This window comes from Neofelis nebulosa, chromosome 9 (assembly GCF_028018385.1).
Source record: "Neofelis nebulosa isolate mNeoNeb1 chromosome 9, mNeoNeb1.pri, whole genome shotgun sequence".
Lineage (NCBI taxonomy): Eukaryota > Metazoa > Chordata > Mammalia > Carnivora > Felidae > Neofelis > Neofelis nebulosa.
In genome coordinates this window covers 36168889-36196462 of record NC_080790.1, presented here as the reverse complement: position 1 = coordinate 36196462, position 27574 = coordinate 36168889, and the positions used below count along the sequence as shown (strand labels likewise).

At 50.3% G+C, this 27574-nt stretch overlaps 1 protein-coding gene across 3 annotated transcripts; it reads left to right on the top strand.

Moving 5' to 3' along the window:
* On the top strand, positions 1-26848 carry MALL (mal, T cell differentiation protein like). 3 transcript variants are annotated; one of them, XM_058683247.1, is made up of 5 exons: positions 19-136; positions 691-897; positions 20019-20186; positions 22794-22916; positions 25279-26848. In XM_058683247.1, the coding sequence occupies exons 2-5, from the start codon at positions 790-792 to the stop codon at positions 25447-25449; spliced, it is 570 nt and encodes a 189-aa protein (XP_058539230.1). In that variant the 5' UTR covers positions 19-136; positions 691-789; the 3' UTR covers positions 25450-26848. The 3 variants fall into 3 exon arrangements, with proteins under 3 accessions (XP_058539232.1, XP_058539230.1, XP_058539231.1); XM_058683248.1 differs by having other exon boundaries at positions 26-136; positions 25232-26848; XM_058683249.1 differs by lacking the exon at positions 20019-20186 and having other exon boundaries at positions 1-136.
* The last annotated feature ends 726 nt before the right edge of the window (positions 26849-27574 follow it).

The following is a 27574-nucleotide window of genomic DNA, read 5'->3' as shown; positions in this document are numbered from 1 at the left end:
GCACCCAGCCCACTGAGCCCTTCTCCTGCTGGGGCGGACTTCTTCTAGAGAGGGAGAAGTCTTCCATCCGCTGTGTGAGCAGAGAGGACGGGAGGGTGGTGAGGAACCACCAAGTCTCTGGGGACCGCAGCTGGAAGTGAGTGCGGCTCCTTTCCCTCTGTCTGAGATGGAGGGTGGCCCCCAGGAGTGGGGAGGGAGGGAGGGACCCAGGCAACAGGGCCAGATGGATATAAGACCCAGCATTGTCAGTGACCAGCTCTGTGACCTTAACTTGACCTAACAGATTCTCAGTGTCCTTACTTGGGAAAGCTATGAAATAACCCTGTGCACCGCTGTGGGAAGGGCCAGAGTTGCCTACAGATTGCTTAGCTCAGCTCAGCTCATAGTAGGTCCTCAACAAACAGTCTTTGTCGTGGCGAGTTGCCTTGGCCTGTATTGAGGGTTGAGGCGTGTTGGCTGTAGCTGGCACCCCCTGCAGTAATATGCTCCAGGATTCAAAAATTCCTTAGGAAGAAAAGAGACTCCCGCCCTCCTTGCCTCAATGTGCCCCGAGGCTGTGCCCCAGCGGGCCAAGGCCCATCTGATGCAAATCCGAATCCGCATTTGCATTTCACGAGGAGTCTTTTGGCCGGAGGGAGTGGAAGGACCTGCTCGGCTGGAACGTTTTTTTTTTTTTTCTCTCCCTCCCAGGCGACGTCCGATGGGTGTGTCGGGCAGGAGGTGATATTTGACGGGCCGAGGAGCCGGCGAGCTGCTGCGGAGCCAAGGGCACCAGGCATTGGGCGAGAGATGGCCTCCCCGGACCCGCCGCCCGCCACCAGCTACTCCCCGCCCGACGTGCCCCTGGGGGTCTCGCTGTTCCTCACCATCCCCTATGCCTTCTTCTTGCCGGAGCTGGTGAGTGTTGCCTCGTGGGCCACCTGCAGAAGGGGAGGGCCTGGGAGAAGCTGGCCGGTGGCTAGAGAGCACTCCCCGGAGAAAGGGAACCCGGGCCAGAGTTGATGTGGTCTCCGATCTCCCGCACGACTCAGACTCAGCCCGAATGTCCCTAATCCCTCCCTCTGCTCCTCTGGCTTCTGCAGTATGGGTGGGTTTCCTCCTTCCAAAACAAACCCACCACGGGTGACAAGCAGGCCACTTGGTGATTGGAGGGGCTGGGGTGGGGGGAAGAGCAGGGGGAGGATGCTGCTTAAATATCCTGGGTCCTCAGGAAGGTGTTGGAAATGGATTTTTATATGGTTTCTTTTCAACAATTCCTTCCTTGTTTCGGCTTTTCTAAAGTTCAAAATGGGGAAACTGTTTCCTTCTGAGAGAAGGTCTTCCCGTATTTTCTTAATTGTCTTGTCAGCTGACTTTGAACTTGGACTTGTAGACTCTGCTCAGGAGGTAGCTTTTGACATCTGCCATAAAACAGTTGTGTGAGACGCCCTGGTCGCACACTAGAACGTGTCACTGCGTAACTTACTCTCAGAGGTGCCCTACAGCTGAATGGTGGCCCTGATCCCTGCAGGGGGCAGGCTGGGGGGGGGGGCTCGCGTGTTCCAGTCTGCAGAACTCTGCATACACAGTGTCAGTCAAACTCCAGTCCTCTCTGAGCCGGCTGTCACCGTCCCCTTTCTACTTGTGGGGACACTAAAGTCTAGTGAATAATTCAGGGCAAAGGAGTTTGTTTCGTTTTTTCCAAACACCTTGTGAAATATCTAGCTTATGGGTGATATTTTCTCACCAGCTCTAAATTTGGCAGTGCTGTCCCCAGGCCAGGGAGGGAAAGGTAGAAAGTGGTTCCGGCTTTCATTCGGACCTGACCAGCCCTCTCGTGTCATCTGCCCGAAAGCTGGGCCTGATCGAGTGACCCCGTGGCAAACTCATTAAAGCGCGCCCATTGATGGCACCAAGAAAGGGAGGGCAGGCAGGGCAGGCCCAGCATTTGGGTGGCTCCAGCTGAGGCCCCACCCAAGAGGCAGGTTTCTGCCAGGCCTGAACCCCGGGGGACATACGTATGGGCATCCTGCCAGACTGATGACATCTTAGTGCTCCTGAAAGTTCTCGGTGCCCGGACCCAGGCGTGTTCCTCACCTCAGAACAACCACATGAACTGCCAGGATCCTGGTTAGTCCACCACTGCATACTGAGAGCATGATTTATGTCAATCTTGCAAGCCCCTGGTACAGGGCCCGCCTTCCCAGGTTCCCTGTCTGCAGGAGGGAGACTCACGAGCACTTCTCCACAGTCAGACTATGCTTGAGGCCGTGACTGTCCTGGGCTGGGACACCAGCATGAGAGACCATCTGACCTTGTCAAGCCGGGGAAGGGTGCAGGCATACCACTCAGGAGGCAGTTTTGGTGTTGGATCTCAAAAGATAGACTGGATTTCCAGGCTGGCGGCCAAGAAAAGGAAAAAGGCTTGGAGTCCAGGAGAGACCAGCAAGGCCGGAGGCTGGAGGGACAGGGCTTACAGAACTAGGGAGAAACCCAGGGGAAAGTGATAGTGAGAGGGGCCTCTCATGGACCCAACCCCATGATGCTGGGCTCCTTATGCTGGTCTCTGGGGCCTTAAGTATCTTAGGGGGTGAGATATCGTCATTGGCTTGATTTTTTTTTCATTTATTTTTCTGTTGAAGTAACTTTAGACTTACCGCAAAGCTGCATGAACAGTACAGAGAGTTCCCATATACTCTTTACTCAGCTTCCCTTAAGGTCCACATCTTACCTAATTTAACCATCAAAATCAGGAAATTAGCACTGATACTTTCGTTGCTCAACTGTTCTAATAAACCTCATTCAAATTGTGCTGATTTCCCCACCCATGTCATTTCTCTGGTCCAGGATCCAGTCCAGAATCCCGCATTGCATTTGCTTATCTGATCTCCTTTGTCTCCTTCTGTCTTTGTCTTGACACTTTTGAAGAGTGCTGATCAGTTACTTTGTGAATGTCCTTTCATTCGGCCTTGTCTGATGTTTCTGCATGACAACTTTAGTTTTAATTCACAAGTGATCCTTATTCATCGTGGGAATACTTAGAAAATGCAGAAATAAATATAATCCATATTTATGCGTGTGTATATATATATGTATATATATATATACACACGCATAAATATGGATTTAATGGGGTTATTCTGTACATGCTATTCTGCACCTGCCTCTTCCTTAAATGAGCATTCCAAGCATGAACTACAGAATCAAGTGTGCTTGCCTCATAGTGGGCCAGGGATGGGGAGGTAAATGGGAGAGGACGGAGAAGGTCAAGTTGGTCGGTTGGTTCTGATCCCATTGAGCAGAATATGTGCTGGGCTGGAGAGGAGGGTGAGATCAGCCTAGCAGAAATGCCTCTGTCCCCGGTCACCTGGGCATGCTGCCCACTGCCACACACTGGGGCTGACACCAGAGCACCAGGCCTTGGAGTCCCAGCAGATTCTCAGTCTGGGGGCTTGAGGCATCGTAGACACACATGTGTTTTTCTAAGGACATGAGTCCAGAGGGTGCATTCTAAAACCAGGAGCTCAGGCCAGCAAAAAGGGGCAGAGCAAGTGAAATCCATACCCAGATACAGATGTAGTCCGTGGTGGGGGTGGCCCAGAGTGGAGGTGGTGGTGGTTTCCTAAACACCCACTGTGACATCTGGAGAGCAGGGTCTGTGCCCAGGGCCTTTCCATGGGAATGAGGGGCTCAAAATACAAGGAGAACAGAACTAAGGAGGAGCTCCAATGAGGCCCTGAGCTCTTCCCCTCGGCTCCCCTGAGGCCCCCCTGCCACCCCGGCTGCCAGCAGCAAGCAGTCGGGCTCTTTTGCAGTCATGACAATGACAAACTAGGGTGGCATAGATTCCAAGAGAATTTTCCATGTTCCCTACCAGCTCTGCACCCAGAGACTGCTTTTACAGGTCTTTGCCTAAGTTGCTTTATCTTACACTCTTTAACATTAAAATGCACATTTGAAAAACATGTATTTTGCAGTAGTTAGAGATTCATAGGCAGTTACAGATATAGCTCAGAGAGGTCTCCCCCAGCTCCCTACGTGCTGGTCCCATCAAAACACTGGTCCCATCAAAACCAGGTAAATGACGTTGGTAAAATATGTCCACACTTCTGTGCCGTCTTCTCACGCGTGTAGATTCATGTCAGCACCGCAGTCAAGATACAAAACTGTTCCATCACCACAGAGATCTTCCTCCTGCTTGCTTTTTATAGTCCCCCCAACCCACCCTGTCCTCCCTCACCGTCCCCCCAGAACCCCCAGAAACCACTAATTCCATCGCTATAATTTTGTCATTTCAAGTAAGTTATATAAATAAATGGAGTCATAGAGCATGTGGCCTTTACAGATTGGCCTCTTCCATGCCTCAGAACCCTCCTGAGGGGCACCCAAGTTGTGGGGGGTGTGCCAACAGTTCCTTCCTGTGATTGCTCCTAGTGTTCCAGGGCAGGGACATGCCGTGGTTTCTTTAACCATGGACCCATTGAGAAACATTTTAGTCGCTTACTTACAGTGTTTAGCTATTCTAAATAAAGCTGTGTGAACGTTCGCATGCAGGCTTTAGTGTGGATGTTGTTTTCACCTCCCTGGGAGAATGCCCGAGTGTGACTGTTGGGTCGTATCATGAGTGTATGCCTTCTTCCTGTTAAGAAACTGACAAACTGTTTTTCCAGAGTGCCTGTACCATTTTACGTCCCCACCAGCGACGGAGGAGACTTTTTTTTTTTTTTTTTTTTTAGATTTTAACTTTAAAATTCATGTTTTGTTCGGTTTGCCGTTGAATTCAGATTTCCCATGTGAAAACGATGTTAATTTCAAAATGTGATCTTCGAGGGCGAATCAGTGCATTTTAAGGTGAGAACAGACGTGGTGTATTCCATCCGGCTTTCGTTCAGAGAGTGTATGAGCCGGCTGGTGCCCAAGCAGGGCAGGCTGGCGACCAGGTGACTCACAGCACCACACCCCCCAGCTCCTGATGACCCAGGCCCACCTCTTCAGCGTGCACATAGTTGGGGGTGGGTGGGTGGGGGGAAGGCGCTGATTACCTGATTACCTGCCCGGTGTGAGTTGACTCATCTTTTTTACAAGATGACAGGGGGATCCCAAGAGCTGACCCAGGTGACTGTGACCCAGGGAGTGTTCTATGAAACATAGTCCAAGGAAGTCTTTTGATTTTAAACCTTTCACTAGTTAACTTAATTGATTCGATGTTTAACTAATTAAAAAAGAAACAGCTAAGAAGATTTCTGGAGTCAGCCAGTTAAAAGATGAAACAATTCGGACACACTGGTGTTTGATGCGTTCAGCTTCGTAATTCGCTTGCACTGTGGCCAGAGGGAAACACTGTGATACCCCTAGAAGCTCATTCCAGAATCTTCCAGCTGAGAAAGGTCACCTTTATGTCTTGCTTAAATGCAATCCCCAGCTTTACCGTAATTTCAGCCTGCCTCTTCTTTTACTCTGTTTATATGTAAAAGCCTGTCCGAAAACCTGCTGGCCCTCAAGCGGTTTCTGGTCACCTGTGCCGACTGAAGTTACTGCGGAGGCTGAGATAAGGAGTCAGGGCTCACATCAGGCCTGGCTCAGGGCAGGTGCCCTCCCCTCTGTCGTGACATCCCCTTAAAGCTGGGTTTTCAAAGGGAGAAATCCTTTCCCTTGTTTTTCTGTGCTTCCCTTTCAATTCTCCATACTGTGGGGAGTGTTTACTCAAAAGTAAGCTCAGTTTGCCCATTTTATTTCGTCCTTGTTGCTTCTGTCCCTCCCTTCACCCCCTGCCTCACCCTCATTTGGCCTCCCCCTACCTGCTCCTCTTCAGGATGAGGGGACTAACCACCTCCATGCCCAGGGTGCCACTGATTCCCACCATAATGCCCCAGGAGGCCCCCTGCAAGGGACAACATGGAACAGGGAAGGAGGATTACAGAGTGGGGCTGGGAAAGAGCCAGGCCCTGGGAGGGAAGGACAGGAGGGGCAATCTGGGAAGCGGTCGATGTCAACCTCCCCGAGTTGTTTAGACCCGCTTTAGCCTCCCTGCACCAGTCCCACCCTTACTCTGGAGGCCCCCAGTGTGTTCAGGTTCAGTAAAATAGAGTCATTCAGAACAAGGTGGAGAGCCTGGCTGTGCTACTTAATTGCTGTGAGACCCTGGGCAGATTACTTAACCACTCTGAGCCTCAACAATGGAGAAAGTAACAGCAAAGATCTCGTAAGACAGCCCTGGGGTCTCAGTAAGGACATTCCCAGAAGACAATACCACGTTGCAACCGCTCCAGAAATGTGAGCCCACGTGTTTTATTATTGTTTGTCACCCGGACCTCTTAGTAGAAAGTATGGGTCTCTTATGGGAAACTTCCAGCTGTGAACCAACAGCTATTTACTGAAATGCTACCACTGCTAAGAAGGTATTAACAAAGGGTATTTCCCAAGATAGGAAAGAGAGAAAAGCCAGGGTGCACAGCCCCCCATTGCCAAAGGCTCCAGGAACTAGGTAGTCTTTAGGATACGCTGACTCAAGGCAGGGGCTTGGCACTCTTGAACGGTTTGGCTGCTGCTGCTGCCGGAGTGACAGTGACAGGACCCAGACCAGCCAACAGGAAGCCCCCACCACCCTCCTCCCATCCCAGGCCCCCTCCAGGCCCCCACCAATGCCAGAACCTAGCAAAACTCCAACTTCTAAGGGGGCTGGGAATTGTGGACTGCAGAGTTCCAGCCCACATCACAGAGCAGACCACACAAGGGCGGGCTTGAGCTGAGAGACCCTTGGAACTAACCGGTATGGTCCACGTCTGCACACGCCCTCCTGCCCAAGTCTGGACTTCCCCCGACCGTCTGGCCATCCCTGAACTGGTGGCCAGTCTCAGTTCAGACCAGACAGGCTCCAAGCTGCCGCTGGAAGATCAGCCCGCCAGGACGATTTCCCTTAACTAGTAGGTGTTTTGAAGGAAATAACTGGGTCCTCTTGCAGAGAGTAGCAGGGCACATTCTGACCTGCTGGAACGCAGGGAACCCCAGATAAGAAGTCTCGTCAATGAGAAGTGCCCCACCTGCTGCCAGCGCCCTTCCAGGAGCTCTTTGCCTAGAGAACTTTCCCCTGGGGCACAGCTGATCTGTGGGAGGCAGAAGAGGTTTCTGGAATGTTGTCCAGATTGGCAAGTGGCAGGAAGCGGGCCCAAGTGGGGGGGGGGGGGGCCCACACCAGGCTTCCCTGGCCTTTACCCCTCTCATCTCTGCCAGACCCTCCTTTGCCTCGTCCCGTACCTGCCAACCAGCCCTGCCTCTCAGATGTCACCACATGGTCAGATCTTCCCCAACTCGGCCAGAATAGATGTCTGCTTGGGGCCGACGCAGGGCTTGCAATAACTCAGCCCATAACTCAGGTTCCACAGCCTTTGAGACACAGACCCCACCCTCCCACCTCAAGCTATACCTAGAAGGTCCAAGGTGGGTCTGAGAGGAGGGCCAGATATCACAGGGGCCCCCAGAGTCTTCTAACCTGTATCAGAAAAGCCCAACTCAGCTCCTCCCCTTGGAGGGAATCTCTGAGCTTGGCCTTTTCTGCTTTCCAAGCTGGTCACAGCCCATCCCACCCCCCATGCCCATCTGGACCTTCTCTCTGCCCAGGTGATGCTGGATGGATGTGGGAGGGGGGTGGTACGTCTATTTGAACATCGTCCTCTCTGACACACATTTTTATATAGTCTTTCCTATGTGCCCAGGGGTGGGGGGGTGGGGTGGGGGTGGGGGGGTGAAAGCAGCAGGGGTAGGAAAGCATCCCAGGGAAGCCCCTCTGCTCTCTGAGGGAGGACGCTCCGGACCTGGAGAATTTCTAGGGCCTGTGAAGTAATGGAGCAGGAAATGGGTGGGGATGAAACAAATGGGTGTTTGTCCCCATTCTGTCCCGGCTCTGGCAGAAATGCCAGTCTGTGGTTGGGCCAGAGTGGCAGGCCCAGAAGGTGTCGGCTGGTACCACTTGCATGGTAATCAGGCCCAGGGAGATGAGACTGAGCAGCTAGGGAGTGGAGGGTCCAGCAACCCGCTTCCTGTCTCCTCCTCAACTCAGCAGCATGTACAGCCTGCTTTGTGCCAGGCTCCATGCCCTACACTGGGGACACAAAAACCACAGGGCCGAGTCCTGTATCCAGGAGCTCAGGGCCTGGGGAAGAGGCAGTGGAGAGAGAAAATAACCATGAGGGAGGTCACTCCTCATGATGCACTCGGGGCTTGGCAGTCAAGAGTGGCTTCCTGGAGGAGGTGACCCTGGTCTGGTCCCTGCCCTCAAAGGTCTGGTCATAGACAGGTGGGGGAGGGGGAGCTGAGCAGGAGTCAACCAGGACTAGAGTGAATAGTGATATCACTACGGGTCCTCAGTGCCTGACAAAGAACAGGATCACGGCCATCTTGGACACAAAACATCTGTGGGCTCAGGTGGAGAACCTCCCCTGAGCCCCACTCCTGGGCTCGCCTGGTGACTTTCTGGTAACACACGAAGGGACGTGAGCTTGACAACCATAGTGGGAGCCAAAGAGAAAGAGACCGAGGTTGGAGGAAGCCTGTCCAGCAGGCCACCTTTGGGAGCGGGATGCATTTATCTGCATTTACATCTTTTCTGTACTTTCTAACTTTTCTAAGGTTAAAAAAAGTTTTAAAAAGGGAGGGTAAAAAACATTTTTGCCCTAAAAGTGCGTAGTGTTTTCGTTTTGTTTTGTTTTTTTAAAAGAGACAAGAAGGAAAAGCTCTTTAGACTTTGGATGGGTAAGAATGATTTTATTACCCTACTTTATGAAAATCTGTACTGCTCGGTCAATAAAAAGCTGGGTCAGTGGGGGGGTGCAGTGGCCCTGGGGGAGGAAGCCAGGAGGGAGGGGAGGAAAGCGGAGGAGGCCCCGCTGACTCACCAGCCCCTCCCCCTGCGGCGGCATCCTGCCCCTCCCAGGCACACACCCCAAGGTAGGCACAGACTTTCCCCAGCCAGCAGCCAGCCCCTCCTTTGCCTTATGGGTACCAAGGCCTCCTTATATGATTTGTTCTGCCAGGAACGGTGGTAGCTGGAGCTCTGGCCGGCACTATTGTTCCTGGAGTGGACCGGATAAGACATGGGCCCTCACCGGAGGCCAAGGGGCCTGGGCCACAATTTCCTGCTAACCTTAAAGCCACAGAGAAAACTCGCCCTCTGTGAATCAGGATGTAGTGACTCAGTGTTTGGAAGTGTCCTAGGTTAAATTATGGAGCGTTGAACTTCCATACAATGCTAGCTGTGTGCGGGTCCTGGATTCCAGTCCAGGCCTGGCGCGCTCCCATGAGTAACTTTGGGAAAGTCGCTTGGCCTCCCAGAACCGGTTTCCTCCCCCCGCCCCGCCGTTCGAAGGAGGTAACGATTCTTGCTCAGAAGCTTCACAGGCTGGCAGCCACTGACTCAGGCACGGGAGCTGCCCCATGGGCTGTAGGCAGCACCCACGTGGGCACGGGGGTCTCCGAGCTGGGTGAGGACCGCCCAGGAGCGCCCGGCTCCCCGAGGCAGCCTAGAGGAGGCCAGCGTCACCCAGCTGTGTCTGCCCTGGCTCGTCCACACTGAGTTCTAGTCACTGCAGATGTGGGACACTCCAGGACCCCTCCCACCTGTCCCACCCAGGGCTCCTGTCAAGTTTCGTTCCTGCTCCCTTCCTCTCCCAGGCTCACGCGGCTCATATGGGCCCCAGTGTGGCCCTCAGGTCCCCGATGGGCTCCTGCTATGGCAGCCGTGCTGTGGACCCAATGTCAAGAGTGTCTGCCCCAGACAGTGCTGTGGAGGAAAGGACTGTGGAAGGGGGTGCGCACCAGCACAGGCAGAGGCCCTTGGCTAGAGGAAGGAAGGCATTCTAGAGCAAAGGTTTCCCCCACACCGACTGGGGCCCACAGAAGAGAGATGTTTTTGTGGCAACCTGGTACACGTGTGTGCAGGTGTGCATGTGTGGTGTATGTGTGTGCAATGAAACAACAGATTCAGGACACTGTTTCCCTTTCCCATGGGTAATGTACTCCTGCTTGCTAGTCCAGCCTACTTAGTTTTTTAATGTTGTTGGCGACGAACTAAGTGGTTTTCACCATGAATCTCAGCCCACGTTTGGAAGCCCCAGGGCTGGGGGCACTGACGGAGGCTCAGCGAGACTGACGCAGAGTGGGGAGAGTCAGGCAGGCTGGGCTTGCAGGGCCGTGGCCCGAGTTTGGTCTGTGGGTCACAGGGAGCCAGCAGGGTGTTCTAAGAGGGGGTTGGGGTCCCAGCCATCCCAGCTGGTCCTCGGCATGCTGTGCCAAGGGCTGTCGCCAGCTCAGACTGGCTTGAGCAGAAGGGAACGGACCATGTCACGTTCTGGGAAGTCTCGGCCAGCTGTACCTCTGGGCTGATTCTTTCGCAGCATAGCTGCGTCGCCAGGGCCCAAGCCGTTTCCCTCCACCTCTGTCCTCTTCCGTTTCATAGCTCCAGGCCTGATACCAGACACAGCAATGGCCAGAGCAAGAACGGAAACGGTCTCATCTTGGTCTCCTTAGGCAGGAAGAACCCCTTCCCGGGAGTCCCCTGGTGTCTTCCCCCTGGAAGGGCCAGACTTGGTCACGCAAATGTCCCAGCCTGGGCCTGCGATGAGCCTAGTGAATGGTGGAAAGTCACGCCTCCCTGCCCATGCCTCCTACCAGTAAGCCCAGTTGGGAAATACAAGGATACAAGTTAAACGAAGACAACCATCTCTGTAACGCTATTTCCTGTGTCATTGTCTGTAACGGGAAAAGCTGGAGACATCCAATGTGCAGGCACAGGGGCCTCATTGAGTAAGTGACATTTTTCAGCTTGATGGAGTGTAATTGTGGCATTGAAAAGTGCAGTCAGTTGTCATTACTGGATTCTCTCTTTGCAAACGTATGTAGTCGCGACAATTTATTCGCAGTCGCTAAACAATACTCACAGCACTCTCGTTATTGGTGGGCCCGTACAGAGCAGCAAAACGTTTGGGTCGTCTGAGGTGCATGTTCCCAGCTGAGGCCGAGCAAGACGCTACCCTGTGCCTTCTTGTCTCAGCTCTCATCCTGTAAACAAGAGTGCTTTCCAAAGTCTGTCTGGGGGCACATCTTTCACATTTTTGTGCTTCTCGTTGGTGATTTTGCTGTTTAAAATAGCCCCTCGGTTCGTGCTGAAGTGCTGTTTAGGGTTTCAGCACGAGAACCCCGTGAGTTGCCTTTCATAGACAATACGTGCTCGACAGGCTTGTAGTGCTGTTGGCCAAGAGTTCAGTGTTAATGACTCAAGAGCATATATTAAATAAGGGGTCTTTACACACACACCTAACATAAAGCTATGCGTTGAAGCACCTCAAATAAAGGTACGTGTTGATCAGTTGATGAAAATACTGTGACCAGAGATTTTGCAGGAACCTAATGCCTACTTCCCCTGGGAGCAAATGACTCCGTGTTCACAGATTCAGTGCTCAGGCCAACTGAATAGAACGAGCTTGCATACCAAGAATCAATTTTAGTATCAAGCCACGTAGCAAAATCCAAAAATATATAAAGGAGAATACAAAATGCATGTCCATCACGATTTCCAGCTTTATAGAAAATACGTACGCGCGAGCACTAGGGCTGGAAGGGGACCTAATATACCAAAAAATTCCTTTGCTGTTAACATCATTTTTTACAATCAGTTTTAAAAAATCTTAGGGTTGAAAAATAGTAACAGCTCTCCTTCCTGCCACGTGGTTTGGGTTCGAGTCATTACAATCGCCCTGGAGTGAAGGCATTTTGAGTTGATATCATCCCCCCCAGGGATGGGCACGTGCTCCAGCACAAACACAGTGGGTCTGTCTGAAGGAGCATTTTGCACCAGAATTACGGGGTCCAAAGCAGAGCCCCAGGATGAGTTTCGTCTTATTTTTTCCCTTTTAAAGAACGTGCGTCAGATAGTTGCACACACCGGCACCTTTCGTGACAGTCCAAGCGTCCCATCACTGGAGGAATGGATGCGCAAACTATGTATGTGGTGTGTTCGTGTTATGGCCTATTATTCGGCCGTTAAAAAGGAAGGAAAGTCTGACACAGGCCGCAACAGGGATTAACCGTGAGGCCATTATGCTCCGTGAAATGAGCCAGTCGCCAAAAGGCAAATCCTGTATGATTCCACTCACATGATGTCCTCAGAGGAGCCAAATTCATAGAGACAAAAGATTAGGACAGGGAAGGGGGAGGGGAGAGGGGCCATCAGTGGGACCAGGAGCCCCCAGCTCGCTTGGCACCGTTACCTCCTGGGCCTCACTGTCTTCATGTGGGCCTTGTCCTCCCGGCCTGAAGTTTCTGAGGCTTTGTGTTGGAGCCTGCGTTCCCCCAAGTCCCAGGGAAGGGAAAGAGAGGCAGTGCTTCATGAAAATTAAGACAAGTGGTAAAGGAATGCGGTGCTGGTGGTGAGACCCACCACGCTGAGCTACTGCCCAGCTATGCAGAAAAACCTGCCAGCAGGGTATCGCCTCAGTGCTCCTCCCTGGCTCTCACCCCCTGACCTGCCCCGCCCGAGCCCACACCTCCCGCCTCATCCCGGAGTCCCGGCCTGTGCAATCTGAGACCGTGCATCCTTTCGACTCCTCCTTTGCCGTTCACATGGGGTCATCTCCAGGGCGGTGTCTGTCTTCAGAACCTCTCCATGCATGAAGTTCACCTGCTCTGCCCATCAGGGGCCTCAGGTCCCACCTGCTCTATTTGGGTGGACGGATTCATCCTCCCCAAAGAACAGGTGATTCTCCGGTCTCTCCCATTCAAAAGTCTTGACCTTTGAAGCCAGCCTCCATCATCTGGCACAGGGTTTTCTTTCTTGCTTTGTAAATATAAAAATTTTTTTTAATTAGTTTAAACATTCAACACCCTGTCAAGTAGTTCTCCTGGGAGCCTGGGGCACTGGTTTGTTTATTGGGTCTCGTTCCAGAAACATTCTGTGCATCTGCAAACAAATGCACATACATGCACACATACATTTTCTTCTTTTTCTACAAAAATCATAGCACACTGGGCGCGCTGGTCTGTGCCTTTTACGGTTCTTAGAACTTGTTCCCTTTGGCATACAAAGATTTTTTCATTCTTTTTGAAAGCTGCTGAGTGTTCCACTGTGCAAACATAATTGCTTTGATTGGTCCTCTCTAGATGCACATTTAAGATGTATCTTATCTTTTCCATAACCAGCAAGGCCCCAATAAACAACTTTGTACTTTCACCATTTTGTTCCTGTGCATTATTTATAGGACAGACTCGAAAAAGTGAAATTATTGGATCAAACAATATGTGTATTTAATGTTTCGATTGATATTGTCAAAATAATACAGCAGTTGATGGCACTGTTACTTAGCCTGGAGATGACAAGGGATTTCAACCTGGGAGCTGCAGGTGGGCTTTGAGGGTCTGCGAGTCCCCAGATTTGTAGACAAAAGTCGTGGGGCACCTGGGTGGCGCAGTCGGTTAAGCGTCCAACTTCAGCCGGGTCACGATCTCGCGGTCCGTGAGTTCGAGCCCCGCGTCAGGCTCTGGGCTGATGGCTCGGAGCCTGGAGCCTGTTTCCGATTCTGTGTCTCCCTCTCTCTCTGCCCCTCCCCCGTTCATGCTCTGTCTCTCTCTGTCCCAAAAAAAAAAAAAAAAAAAAAAAAAAAGTCGTGCGTGTACATAGGTACATTTTTCTAGATGACCAAAACTTCCATCGACTCCTCAGAAGGATGTGTGTCCCCTAAATGTTCTCTCACTCACCCAGCTGGTGGTTCTCCCGGCTCCCCCAGAAGTGAACTTCCCCTCCCTCAGCAAGACTGGCCCTGAACATTCCCTCCTCTGGCTCCTTGTCGGGGAACATTCCCTCCAGTCTTCTGTGCCATTCCAAATGGTTATGGCTAACATGGCCAACAGTGGTTACCGCACGCTCACCGTGTGCTGGGGAGACTTAGCTAGTTCTCACGAGAATCCGATGAGAGAGGCGATCCCCACCTCCTCTGTTTGATGGACAAGTGCATGAAAGTACAGATGAGTCAAATAACCTGCCGAGCAGGCAGAGCTTGAATTGGAACCCAGGAGGAAGGATGCTGCGTCCATAAACAGGGTGGGTCAGCCGGGAAACAAAGAGAGAGGCTCCCAGGGTTCTCAGGTCCTAACTGCACCACCTGGGGAACTTTTCACAATGGGCTCAGTCAGAATCTCTGGGGCAGGACCTAGACCCTGGGGATTTCTCAGAGTCCCCAGATGGACTTTCAAAGACCCCAGGAGTAACAAGACTCAGAGGGGAAGCCCCAGGCATCCACGTATTTTAGAATCTTCTTGCCTCTACACCATACTTTTTGTTGCTTTTTTTCCTTTTTTAAGCAGCAATCACAATAATAAACATCGGGGGGGGAGGGGTATAACGATGGGCACAGCTGCCTTCTGAAATAATAAGCATCCTCCCCCCCAAAATGACCCCCAAAGGGGGCTTTTCTGAAAGTATTTTTTCAACTCACAGACTTCAATTTAGTTGTTGTATCTCAACCCACAGCCGTTATCCTTATCTGAAGCTCAGATTGTCCTATCAAATTGTCAACAAGACCCTTCTGAATCCTCCTGACCTAACCCCAGGTGCCTCTGAAAGTTTTCTCACTCTGTGGTGTGATGAGATGCTCGGAGTCCAACTTCTCCGCCACCCTTCAAATTTCGGTTCAGCCTTTGCAGAATGCATAGACGAGTAATCTGTGTCCGTTCGTAAGAAACAGACTCTGAACAAAGTCGTACTTGAAATCCACTCGATCACAATATCTTACTATGATAAAATATTCTTCCACTGTGAGGGCCAGCCCCAGACATCTAAAAATATCTCCTGCTCTTGGGAAAATACAAACTGAAGGTTCAAATAAGAGATCAGTTTAGCCTGCCAAGAAAATTTGGAAAGCTAAATATAGATTAAAAAAAAAAAAAAAGAAAAGTAAAGACAAATACTCGAAACTGGCTTACCTATAAAGAATCCAATCTAGACTGCTTGAGGCAGAAACGAGGTAAGAAAGACTGGGTTTAAATTCGCCCGGAGTTGGTCCTTGGCCCTGGTCCTTTCTTCTGTCCAGAAGGTAGAGGGTGGGGAAATAAAAAAGAACATTCCCCTTCATAACATTGATTATGCAACACTAAAGCCATTTCAAGAAGATTCTCAGGCAAGTTGAGTAGACACCCAAGCCCTCAGAGGCTCCTGCCCTCAGGCGTAAACTCTGGTTGCCAGAAGAGATCCAGAGCTGTCCTACCCCATGTCCTGTGTGACCTCAGGTCTCAGTCCCCTCCAATACGGCACCACCTCACACACTGTGGGGAGAACTTAGTGTGACGTGTAAATAATGTTCATCTGGCAGCGTCCGCCCAGGGCAGCCTCTGATGGTGGGAAGGCGGGGGCGGGGGGGGGGGGTGCCCTCTGCAGGCACTGATAGGCTCAGTGGGGCTCAGGCACTCTGGCACACCCCCCAGGTCTGGCAGAGGCGAACTAGCAATAAGCAGTGTCAGGTATGAAGTGGCAGTTCTCTGGTCTCAGGAAGTCCAAGGAGTTCGAACTGCTGTGTAGACTAACCAAGGCTGTCTAAGCAAATGCATCTTATCAACTGTAAAGCACCTGATGAACATGGAGTGTCATCATTGATTCATTCTGAAGGATGACCTTTGACCCCATGCCCACCCACCTTGTATTAGGGCCTGTGCTGGGCACCAGGAATACAGCGGTGAATGGCACACAGCATGCTCTGCCTTCCGAGGTCTAAAATGAGTCTAAAATTTGACGAGCTCCGGTGCGGTCACTGAGTCCCAAACACCATTGCCACTAGCAGCTAGCATCGTTTGGGTGTTGACAGGGTGCCAGCATTTTTATGCACTTCCCAAGTCTCGGTGGGGAGGATGCTTAGCAGGTGCCCCAAAGCACCAGCAGACCCCTGTCACTGAGATCAACATGCAGGAGCCCAGTTCAAGGGGGACAGCGGCTTTTGTCCTTCAACGCCCCCTCTTCAGGACACGCTAACCAACTTACTCACAGGTGGTCCCAGGCTCAACCTAAGACTTGAAAAATTCACATGGACACTGACTATTGAGATCTGGGGAAATGTGCTCCCAGAGCTGGTCTTTACGTGAAGGTGAAGCTTCTGAATGTGTTGTCCAGCCCAGTAAGAGCCTTGTTTGTGGTCACCTTCCTAATCTGTTTTGGCTTCTCCATTCCTGTTCCTTTTCTCTCCTTAAGGGCTCATAAATTCTCTATAAATCCAAAAGTGCTTTTCCTCTCCAGAATAACAGCAGTGGAAGCCTCATCAGGGACAGTGGACATATCCATGTCTATGTTTGGCTTACTTGTAAGGTGAGAACTGCTCGTCCCAGGAAGCCAGGGGTATGTTATGAAAATGAGAACTGAAAGTTGCATATCTTTCAGTTCACCTAGACAGAAATAACTGGACTTGTTTAATCCAGAAGTTCTCTAATAGCATCATTCAGAAGTGAGCTACTCCCACAGTCATTCACAACCAGAATTCACCAAACATAGGAGGGAAAAAATGAACAGGAATGAAAGTTAACAGAAGCCACAAACTGCAGAATCAGGCACCAAGACTGAGGAAATGGAATTATCAGGTATCGAATATGAAATTAACGCCAAGCAAAAGTAGTACAAAGATACCCACGCTTCAACACAAACTGCAGAACTTCAAAGACAGAAGACTCCCAAAGCCGCCAGATACCAAAGACAGATTCCTACAGGAGAACAGCAGTGCAATGGACAGCGGCCCTCTCAGCAGCAACAATGGAGCTGGAATATAATGGAAAATATAGAAAGATGTAGAACCACTGAGAAAATATCTTAGAAGTGTGGAGAGGAAATAATTGTCAGGGTGAAAAATAAGAATATTTTCTGACAAATCAAACTGACTACTACCAACTGACCTTTCCCAAAGATACTACTAATGATTGTACTGCAGGAAGAAAGTGGTCCCAGAAAGACTATCTTCATGACCCAAGGTAGGGAAGGATTTGTTAAACTTGACCAAAGAAGCACACTCTATAAAAGAAAAGGTGAGCATATTCAATTACATTAAAATTAAGAACTCTGTTCATCAATAGGCATCATAAAAATGTGTGAAACACGTGCTCGAGGAATATATTTGCAATAATTCGCACAGCCAACAAGATCCACACTATTAGAAAGAATTACTATGAATCAGTAAGAAAAACAAACCCATAAGAAGTTTGGAACCAATAAAAAACAATTAAAAATTTTACAGAAGATGAAATGTATGCACGTAAGCTCAATCTTATTTGTAATCATAAAAATTAAAACCTAATGAGATACACAGAAGATTCCAAGGAATCTACCAAACAACTTCTTCGAGTAAGTGAATTTAGCAACTTGCAGGATACAATGTTAACACACAAAATAAACAGTCATGTTTGTATTACTAGCATTGAACAACTGGGAAATGAAGTTTTTATTTTTTTAAGTTTATTTATTTATTTTGAGAGAGAGAGAAAGAGAGTGAATGCAAGCAGAGAAAGAGAGAGAGAAAGAGACAGAGAGAGAGTCCCAAGCATGCTCCAGCTGTCAGTGCAGAGCCCAACACAGAGCTTGATCCCACAAACCACAAGATCATGATGTGAGCTGAAATCGAGAGTCAGGAACCTAACTTACTGTGCCACCCAGGTGCCCCAGGAAATGAAATTTTTAAAAAAGCAATACTGGGGTGCCTGGGTGGCTCGGTCGGTTGAGCGTCCGACTTCGGCTCAGGTCATGATCTCACAGTCTGTGAGTTCGAGCCCTGCGTCGGGCTCTGTGCTGACAGCTCAGAGCCCAGAGCCTGTTTCGGATTCTGTGTCTCCCTCTCTCTCTGCCCCTCCCCCGTTCATGCTCTGTCTCTCTCTGTCTCAAAAATAAATAAACGTTAAAAAAATTAAAAAAAAAAAAACAATACTATCTACAATAGCTCCCCCCAAATAAAATACTGAGGCATAAATATAAGGAAGTATGTACAATATCTGTATGCTAAAAACTACAAACTATTGATAAAAGAAGACAAAGAAATGTCAATAATTTGAGAGGCATACCATGTTCATGGATTGGAAAACTCATCATAGTAAAGATGTCAATTCTCCTCCAAATTGATCCATAAATTTAACACAAAGCCCCAGAAGATACTGTAGATTTTGACAATCTGCTTCTAAAATTGTGTGGAAGGCAACAGAACTAGGGAAAGGGATGAGTTATCTCCTGAGATGAGCAGAAATGTGAGCTACCTGCACTGATAACTCTTTCTGATTACTGTAACTTTACGCAAAGTTTTAAATCTGGTGGTGTGCTTCCTCCATACCTCAAATACGGGAGCCATCCTTGGCTCTGTCTCTTCATCACTCTAAATCTCCAGTGGTCTCATAGTCCAGCACATTTTTTAAAATTATTTTATTGCTTTATAAAAGAAAAAAATGTCCCACCATGCAGTGTGAGAAGTAGAACATTATCACTTGTTACACTCATTCCCAAACCCATCACTCTCTCCCTCAGAAGGGTCATTCTCAGAAGGTGCAGAGATGAGTGGGTTCTGAGGGAATTAGGACGTGGCAATGAGTTCAGATTTTGTAACTGTTGGATTTGAGGATCTTGAGGGGGCAAAGACAGGCCTGGGGTGGGGCAAATGAGATGCTCAGGGTGCAAAATTTAATAAGGCGCTCATTCCCGGGATCCTGCAAGTACAAAGCTGGCCCCTGCTATGAAACATCTGAGTAGAGACATCCAGTGGCAAGTGGATGTGTGGGACTGAAGACCTGGAATTGCCAACCTATACGATGCTTAGAAGCATAGATTTAACAGGAGTGAGGAGAGGGAGAACCAAGGAGGCTCACAAGGATATTCTAAGGAGAACCCAGGAAGGAGAGGAGCACAGAAACTCTGAGACAAACCAATAGCAAAACTACTTGGTGCTCATGTTGACCCTTTCCCTCAGGCCTCTCCTCTAACTGAGCATGCTGTTTAGTGGACATTTATTTCTTTCCCTGGACTCACTAACATGGGTATAAACCCAGGCTAAAAGCAAACAAAGGCAGAGTCCATAGAAAAGATTTGGTTTCTCCACCAAGAGGATAATAAAAGGTTGGACAGAGTTGAGAGATGATTAAACTGGAATAGTATTGCCCAACTGCTATCTGACCACAGGGTGTCAGATACTATAACCCAGGGGCCCAAGCTAAATGCACACAGGGCCAGGCAGGCATGGTGAGTGAGTAAAGGGAACCAGGAGAAGGAGAGCACTATTCCACAGAGAAAGTGAGCAACATAAAACGTGCGACATGGGGCGCCTGGGTGGCGCAGTCGGTTAAGCGTCCGACTTCAGCCAGGTCACGATCTCGCGGTCTGTGAGTTCGAGCCCCGCGTCGGGCTCTGGGCTGACTGCTCAGAGCCTGGAGCCTGTTTCCGATTCTGTGTCTCCCTCTCTCTCTCTGCCCCTCCCCCGTTCATGCTCTGTCTCTCTCTGTCCCAAAAATAAATAAAAAACGTTGGAAAAAAAAAAAAAAAACGTGCGACACAAGGGCGTGGAGTTGGGGGTGAAGGGGATGCGGTCCACTGAGGACTCTGGGTCCTTTTTAAAGAAACAGTCACAACTCATTTCAGCCTCCTCTGGCTTGGGAATGTGTTCAACTGTGGCTAGAACTATAGACTTCTCAAGAAATGTCTAAAATCAAAATTTTTCTTGTGAAATATCCTGTTTCAAATGTTGGCAACTTATTCAGAAATGTATGTAACGGCTGTATATGTCAACACTGTTTGGGCCAAGAAGACACATCCACAAACCAAACTGCCCAAGTCCCTCCACTGGTGACCTCAGTGTTAACCACTTGAGTTTTCTAACAAAGTCTGCTCTTGCTCGGGGCCAGCCTTCCTTCCCCATTTCCCTCTTGCTTCCCCCCTAACTTCATCTGCAGAGCTTGTAACCGGAGACAGAGGAGAAGAGGGATGCCCTGCAAAGGGAACTATGCCCGACACAAGCAAATGAAGGTTCTTGTTTTATTTTTTTTTCTTACAGATATTTGGGTGCTGGGTCTGGATGCTGGTAGCTGCCACCCAGGTAGCAAACGCCTTGCTACAAGGATGGGTGATATATGTATCACTCACCTCTTTTCTCATCTCCCTGATGTTCCTGTTGTCTTACTTGTTTGGATTTTACAAAAGATATGAGTCCTGGCGAGTCCTGGTAAGAACCAGAGAGGGTGACCCAAGCCCTTGGATTCCTCCTGATGTCTGTCCTGGGTATTGTGAGGACAAAGGGCCTTCTGGGTGGGGAAGGAGAAAGGCTGAGAAGGTAAATGACTTCATTGCTCCATGGAGAAGGTGAGGACTGTTTTTTTGTTTTTTTGTTTTTTTTTTTAACATTTATTTATTTTTGAGACAGAGAGAGACAGAGCATGAACAGGGGAGGGGCAGAGAGAGAGGGAGACACAGAATCTGAAACAGGCTCCAGGCTCTGAGCCGTCAGCACAGAGCCCGACGCGGGGCTCGAACCCACGGACCGTGAGATCATGACCTGAGCCGAAGTCGGGCGCTTAACCGACCGAGCCACCCAGGCGCCCCAAGTGAGGACTGTTAAAAAGGGGGATCCCCCCCACTTCAAAAACGGTGTACATAAGTAAGGCATGAAGAATGACTAATTACAATCATTTCAGATGGCATTTGAAAAGCAGAGACCAGGGACCAGAGGCCTTTTCAGGGCTGGGTCACTATGGATCCAAGACTTTTTCATCTTCACAGGTTTACTATTTTTTTTAACGTTTATTTATTTTTGAGAGAGAGGTAGAGCGCATATGAGAGCAGGGAAAGGGCAGGGGAGAGGCAGAGAGGGGAGACAGAGGATCCAAAATGGGCTCCACACAAACAGCAGAGAGCCTGATGTGGGGCTTGAACTCATGAACCGTGAGATCATGACCTGAGCTGAAATCAAGAGTTGGACGCTTAACTGACGGAGCCACCCGGTGCCCTTTCCTGTGTTTACTATTAAGCCAGAATGAAAGCATTTCTCTGCCACAGCAAATTTTTCACTGTATTCCCCTCCATCATCTTCCTTGTTAGGAATATACATATTCTATATAAAGCACATTCTGACGCGTTTCCCTTTAAATTTTATTTATGGTGAAATCATGGGAGCAGCACTAAAGGAAATGATAGTAGGGAAAAAAAATCACCCAATCCCATGGTGCTCTCACAAACACTGGGTGCATTCTCCTATATTCCTTGCAAATTTTATGTAAAATGTATATATAATCACACTGAACCAATAATTTTGGATGTCAGTTCTTTCATTAATATTATGTCATTACATTGTTTTCATGTCACATCATCTTGATAACCATGTAAAATTTTTTTTAGTTTTGGGGCTCCTGGGTGGCTCAGTCGGCTGAATGTCCAAGTTCGGCTCAGGTCATGATCTCACGGTTCATGAGTTCAAGCCCCACGTCAGGCTCTGTGCTGACAGCTCAGAGCCTGGAGCCTGCTTCGGATTCTGTGTCTCCTTCTCTCTCTGCCCCTCTCTCACTCATGTTCTGTCTCTTTCTCTCTCTCAAAAACAAATACACATTTAAAATAAAATAAAATAAAATAAAATAAAGTAAAATAAAATAAAATTTTTCTGTATTGAACAATTTAGGACATATACAAAAGTAGGGACCATTATATTATGGACCCTCAAGTAACCATAACCCAGATTCCTACACTACTAAGTGTTAAACACGCTTGCGGCTCCTAGCCTTTTTTTTTTTTTTCTCCTGAAGAATTTTAAAGCAAATCCAAAACATGTCATTCCATTCTATACATTTCAGTCTGCCTCCAAAGAAACATGCAAACTTCCTTACGTTACGACACTTACATAAAGTTATTAACAATAATTCCTCGGTATCATCTAAGACCCAGACCGTATGCAGATTCACCCGATTATACCTGAAATGTCTTTTTACAGTTGGCCGGTTCGATCAGGATCCTCCCAGGGGCCGTGCGTTGCACTTGGTAGTGAGGGTTCTCGGGTACCTTTAACCTCCAATGGTCCCCTGCCAGGGACGCTGTTGAAGAAAGTGGGTCAGCTGTCCTACAGAAGGTCCAACCTTTTGGGTTTGTCTGTTTGTTTCTTCCTGGTGTGATGTGACTTGGTCCTCCAAGTCCCTGCAGTGAAGATGGGTTCACACCTTTCTGGAAACAACATTCCGTTAAGTGGGTTCCAGTCGTATCACATGTGGCAACGGGTGGCCCCTCTTCCACTGTGACAGGCTTACCCATCAGCTTTTCCCCTGATACTTTTTTTTCGTCTCCTAATAAGTTTTCCTGAGTTGCATATCTCATTAGGGGTTGCAAAATGCCAATTCGCCTGTGACAACATTCTTCCAGAACTGATAACCATTTAAAAAAATTTTTTTTTCTTTTTTTTAACGTTTTTTCATTCTTACTTTTGAGACAGAGAGAGACAGAGCATGAATGGGGGAGGGTCAGAGAGAGAGGGAGACACAGAATCTGAAACAGGCTCCAGGCTCTGAGCTGTCAGCACAGAGCCCGAGGCGGGGCTCGAACTCACGGACCGTGAGATCATGACCTGACCCGAAGTCGGACGCTCAACTGACGGAGCCACCCAGGCGCCCCCGTTGCCGTTTATGAATCCGCTATTGTTCACCAGAAACCCTGCGAAAGAAAAAAGCAGGAGCCGGAGGAGCAGGCTTGTCTCGTTTGCCCCCTCTGCCCGGCTGTGTGGTCAGAGAGGGAAGTGTGCACCTGCGTAAGTGCCCGCATGACGGTGGCCGTGGCCTCTCCTCTTCCTTTCCAGGACAGCCTGTACCACGGCACCACTGGCATCCTGTACATGAGTGCCGCTGTCTTACAAGCACATGCCACCATCGTTTCTGAGACCGCGGACCTGAGGAACTACTACATAAACACCGCAGCCTCGGTGAGTGCCGAGCAGAACACGGAGCCACTGGTGGGGAGCACATCGAAGGGGGCTTAATTCTGTCTGCTGTGGAATGGGGGGCCCTGAGCCTCAGACTGAAGGGGGCTTGGAGGAAAGGAGATGTGTGTGTGCATGTGTCTGTGTGCGTCTGTGTCTCTGTGTGTGCTGTGTGTGTGTGTGTGTGTCTGCACGAGCTCAGGGGGTACCAAGCCCAAGTTCAGCTGCCATCTCACGTCTTCTGCTTCCCCACCCAGCCTTGCCCTCAGAATTCTTTTCTCTAAAACCCAAGCCGGAGCACATTTCTCTTTTCCATGGGAAGAATTTCCACGGCTTGTGGAAAGGAACCCCAATTCCTCGGCGTGGCTGAACCGTTCCAATGTCCTTTTATTTCAATGACAGAAGTCCACAGGGCTAACGCGTTGGCTGATAGAACCCAGGGCCAGGTGGCCCGGCCAGTCGTGGGAAGAGCAGGACCCCCAAGACCTTAGGTCCACTAGGACCAGAGACTCAGCCAGCGCTGCTTGCCTTTCTCCCTTTGTGGAATGGCGCCCTCACATGGCCGCTTGATCACAGCCAGCAGCTTCCTCCTCTGGCGGCCTAACTTTCCTCAATCCTGCCTCCAACACTTCTTAGAAAGGACCTAACACCCAGACTGGGTGAGAGCCCAACACCGACCGGTTGCTGTGAGCAGAAAGATCCAGGCCTGGGTCAGTCTGGGGACTCCTGCAAGGATCCGGTGGCTGGAGGAAGGGGTGTTGGCATGGAGTGTTATTCCCAATTGTAAGAATGGGGTGCCCGACAAGCACTAGGTGTTTCCAGCCTGTCCGCCTCCTTTCCCTCTTCCTCAAACAATTTTAAGTCCCTTAAACTCCCAACTAACGCCAACGCCCACACACCACCCTTCCACAGTCTGGCTCGGCACCCTCTGACCTCTCTCCCCTGCTCACTCTCGGCCAGCTGCTCCAGCAACCTGGCCTCCTCGCTGCTCCCTGACCACAGAGCCTGGCTCTCGCCTCCACCCCGACAGGGACGCCCTTGCTCCAAATCTCTCACCTCCTTCTGCTCCTTTCTCACATATCACCTTTTCGGGAAGGCTTGCCTTTCCCCCTCCCCAGCGGGCCCTGTATTTTCTCTGCTTTATTTTCTCCTGGGCACTTATCCCCACCAAACCAGCTACTCTACTGGTTTAGCTTGCTTCTTTTCTTTCTTTCTTTTTTTTTTTTTTTTAATTTTTTAACACTTGTTTATTTTTTTTTTTCAACGTTTTTTATTTATTTTTGGGACAGAGAGAGACAGAGCATGAACGGGGGAGGGGCAGAGAGAGAGGGAGACACAGAATCGGAAACAGGCTCCAGGCTCCGAGCCATCAGCCCAGAACCTGACGCGGGGCTCGAACTCACGGACCGCGAGATCGTGACCTGGCTGAAGTCGGACGCTTAACCGACTGCGCCACCCAGGCGCCCCAACACTTGTTTATTTTTTGAGAGACCAAGAGAGACAGAGTGTGAGCAGGGAAAGGGCAGAGAGAGAGAGGGAGTCACAGACCCCAAAGCAGGCTCCAGGCTCTAAGCTGTCAGCACAGAGCTCGACGCGGGGCTTGAACTCGTGAACTGCGAGAGCATGACCCGAGCGGAAGTCAGATGCTCGACCAACTGAGCCACGCAGGCGCCCCAATCTTGCTTATTTTCTGCTTCTGCCACGGAAATGTAAGCGCCGTGAGGATAGGAAATTTTGAATGTTTTGTGCGCTGTTATAGCTACTGTCATTTTTGAAGTATAGCAGGTGCCTGAAAGGCATTTGCTAAATGAATGAGCGAAGGAAGGAACGAGAACAGGGTGTGAGTGGACAGTGGGGCAAAGCGAAGCTGGAATGGCCAGCCAGGCCTGGAAGGCCTATCAAGGGCAATGGCCTCCATCTTGAGAAGCAAGGACTCACCACACAGTTTCAACCACATGAGGGGAGCAACACGATCACATCTTCCTCTTGGGACAGATCGGAGGGGAAGAGTGAGCAGAAGCGGACAAGTCGAGGCCACGAAGGATGATGGCAGCCAAGACAAGGGAGAAGTGGGCGTACCAAGAGATAGGCAGGCAGTACGCGCAGATGAGTTTGGGGATGGCTTTGGACGTGGTGGTGGGAGAAGGGAGGAGTCAGGCTGGTGTCTGGCTTGGGCAGCGGGAGGAGGTGAGGGTCCTGGAGCCCGTTAAGCTCGTGAGGCTACAGAGATCTCAGGAGTCCAGTCCGGACCCAGGTGCAGGAGGGGTGGGGGCGGCCGTCTGGCCATGACTAACATGGAACCTCTCGTCTTCTGCCAGTTCTTTGCCTTTATGACCACCCTGCTCTACATTCTCCATGCCTTCAGCATCTATTACCACTGAAGAATCGGGGAGCCATGCTGAAGGGAGACATGCCCTGTGAACACCTGGATGATCGGCTCCCGAAAGTAGTTTTCAGCATCCACCATCTGGATGGTAAACGGAAGATCAACAAAAACATCGATGGGATGCACAGGCCAGCTTTTCAGGCTGAGTGACCAGATCGCACTCTGGCGCGTCTGTTTGGACGTTGTAATTTGTTATGGTGACTATGCAAAGGCTGGGGGAGGGGGCTGTTTGCTTGTGTGTCTGTTTGGCTTGGCTTTTGCCTGGGAAGGTAACTGTCTCATCTGACAAAGAACCTCGCTCTATTGGAAAACTGATATCCGCAGCCCTCGCCGCCATTGAGAATCCCACATCTGCCATCGTCACGCCTGTTTGGGGACTCCGCCCCAGCACTGGGTGAGGTTCCCTAGAGCAGGTTCACGGGGACGTTCAGTCTCGTTTTCTTAAAATCAAAATGGTGCTGTCAGTGCCTTCAGATCTGAAGATCCACAGACCTTGCAAGTTTGCATGGCTCTGCCTTTGCTGTGGAGCTGTGGTCCAAACCCGCCCTCCTTGCCCCCCCCCCCCGCCCCGGGGAAGCTGACAGGGACGAGCCACACTGAGCCCCCACTCCACTCCCCCTTCCCTTTCCTCCCCATCTTCATAAAAGCAACGTTGAGGGTAGGTTTGTGGGGAGAAATAAGTGACTGACTCTATAGTTATACAGTAAGACCTGGCAGAGGGGAAGGAGGGTGGGTCCTGCTTCTATTTCCCCGTAATCAGGCTGTCAGAAAACTTCCAGGCCACAGGACACCTGTGCCAGAGATCCAGAAACTCACCCCTAAGAACTAGAAGCCACCTTCTCCCTCAGGAAAGACCATCAAGGAAGGAGGCAGAACATTCCATGCAAGGATTCTCCTGTGGGCTTCTGTCCCACCTCGTGGGACATCTCAGGAGGCAGGAAAGGACCCCATGCCAGGGTCTCTGTTCTTCCACATGCACCTGTTCCCCCTGCGTCCCCTTGACTGGGGCCAGCAGGTGCCTCATGCGGCAAAGACATTGGTGATTTGGGGACATTCTCAAAGAAAAGGCTGGCGTTATGCACACAGACACATAAAATCGAGGTGCTGTTTTCAAAGTGAGTGTTTTCCCGAAGAAAGCTGTGCTCACAGACATATCTTCGTCTGCGCAGGGGTCCAAGCCCCGTCCTCTGTTTCTGCACTGGGTTTCCTGACCCAGGCGAGTCGGGCACAGCCCCATAACTGCATGTGTCTGCTATGGTTTTGACATGAAATAAATTATTACGTGAAAGGGACTAGTCTTAGCCAATTCCAGGACTTACAGTTTTGTACCAACTTTTTTCTGCCCCTGGGGGCTGGGGGTGGGGACAGGGAGCCACCAAAGAGAACTCTCTGGCTGCAAAATCCGGCATTGTTGACCACTCCCTTTCTCACCACGGTGATATCTTGAAAAGCCACCATTTATCTCTCACTTTGTTGCCTGGGATGATTACTGTTCAATATTTACTGAGTAGCCGTATCCAAATAAAAGCTGTTTGTACAGTAAAAAATACTGATGGTCACTTTCGTGACGTTAGCAGCTGGGACCGGCCGCCATCGCACACATCCATTCCACACCCGGCCTTGCTTCTGGGGCCGCTGAAAGGGAGGCCCAGGTCGTCTCCAGGGCTTGGGGCTCATGTCATTCCAACTTCTGTAAGGACAGCTCAAGAGCAAGTTCCAGAAACTAAACGCACAGCTTGGGCAAAGCTGGGGGTGCACTAGCTCGGCCTGGGCGGTGAAGAGGCCACCATAGGCAGAGTGGACCCGTCACCCAGCCCTCTGCCTCATGTTCCCACTCTCCCTGATGGAGTGCTGCTTTTCCCCCTTGCCACACTCCCAAGCACCCCATCCATGACAGACACTGGACATGGCCCTGAGCCCCGCTCCCCCAAGTTCACCAGCAGCAGCCGCAGGGCCCAGCTTGCCACCACCTTCCAGCCTTAGGGGGCGGCTCTCCTGTCTGTGAAGGGTCTCCCCCAGCTCAGCGACCCACCGGTCCCTCTTCACTGGGTATCGCGGGACCTGGGTCCCCAGAGCCAGGCACTGCCTCCAGGAACATTCGGCCAGTCCTCCAGCCATGGATCAAATTCTGTCCCTCCCTGCCCCCAAATCCTTTACTACTGTCAAAAATAAAGTCCAAGACCCTTGGGAAGTGGCTGCCTAGGCCCTAAATGCAGGTGTCTTACCCCATGTCCAGCTGCTCCCCTGCCCTACCCCAGCCCAGCGCTCCTGTGTC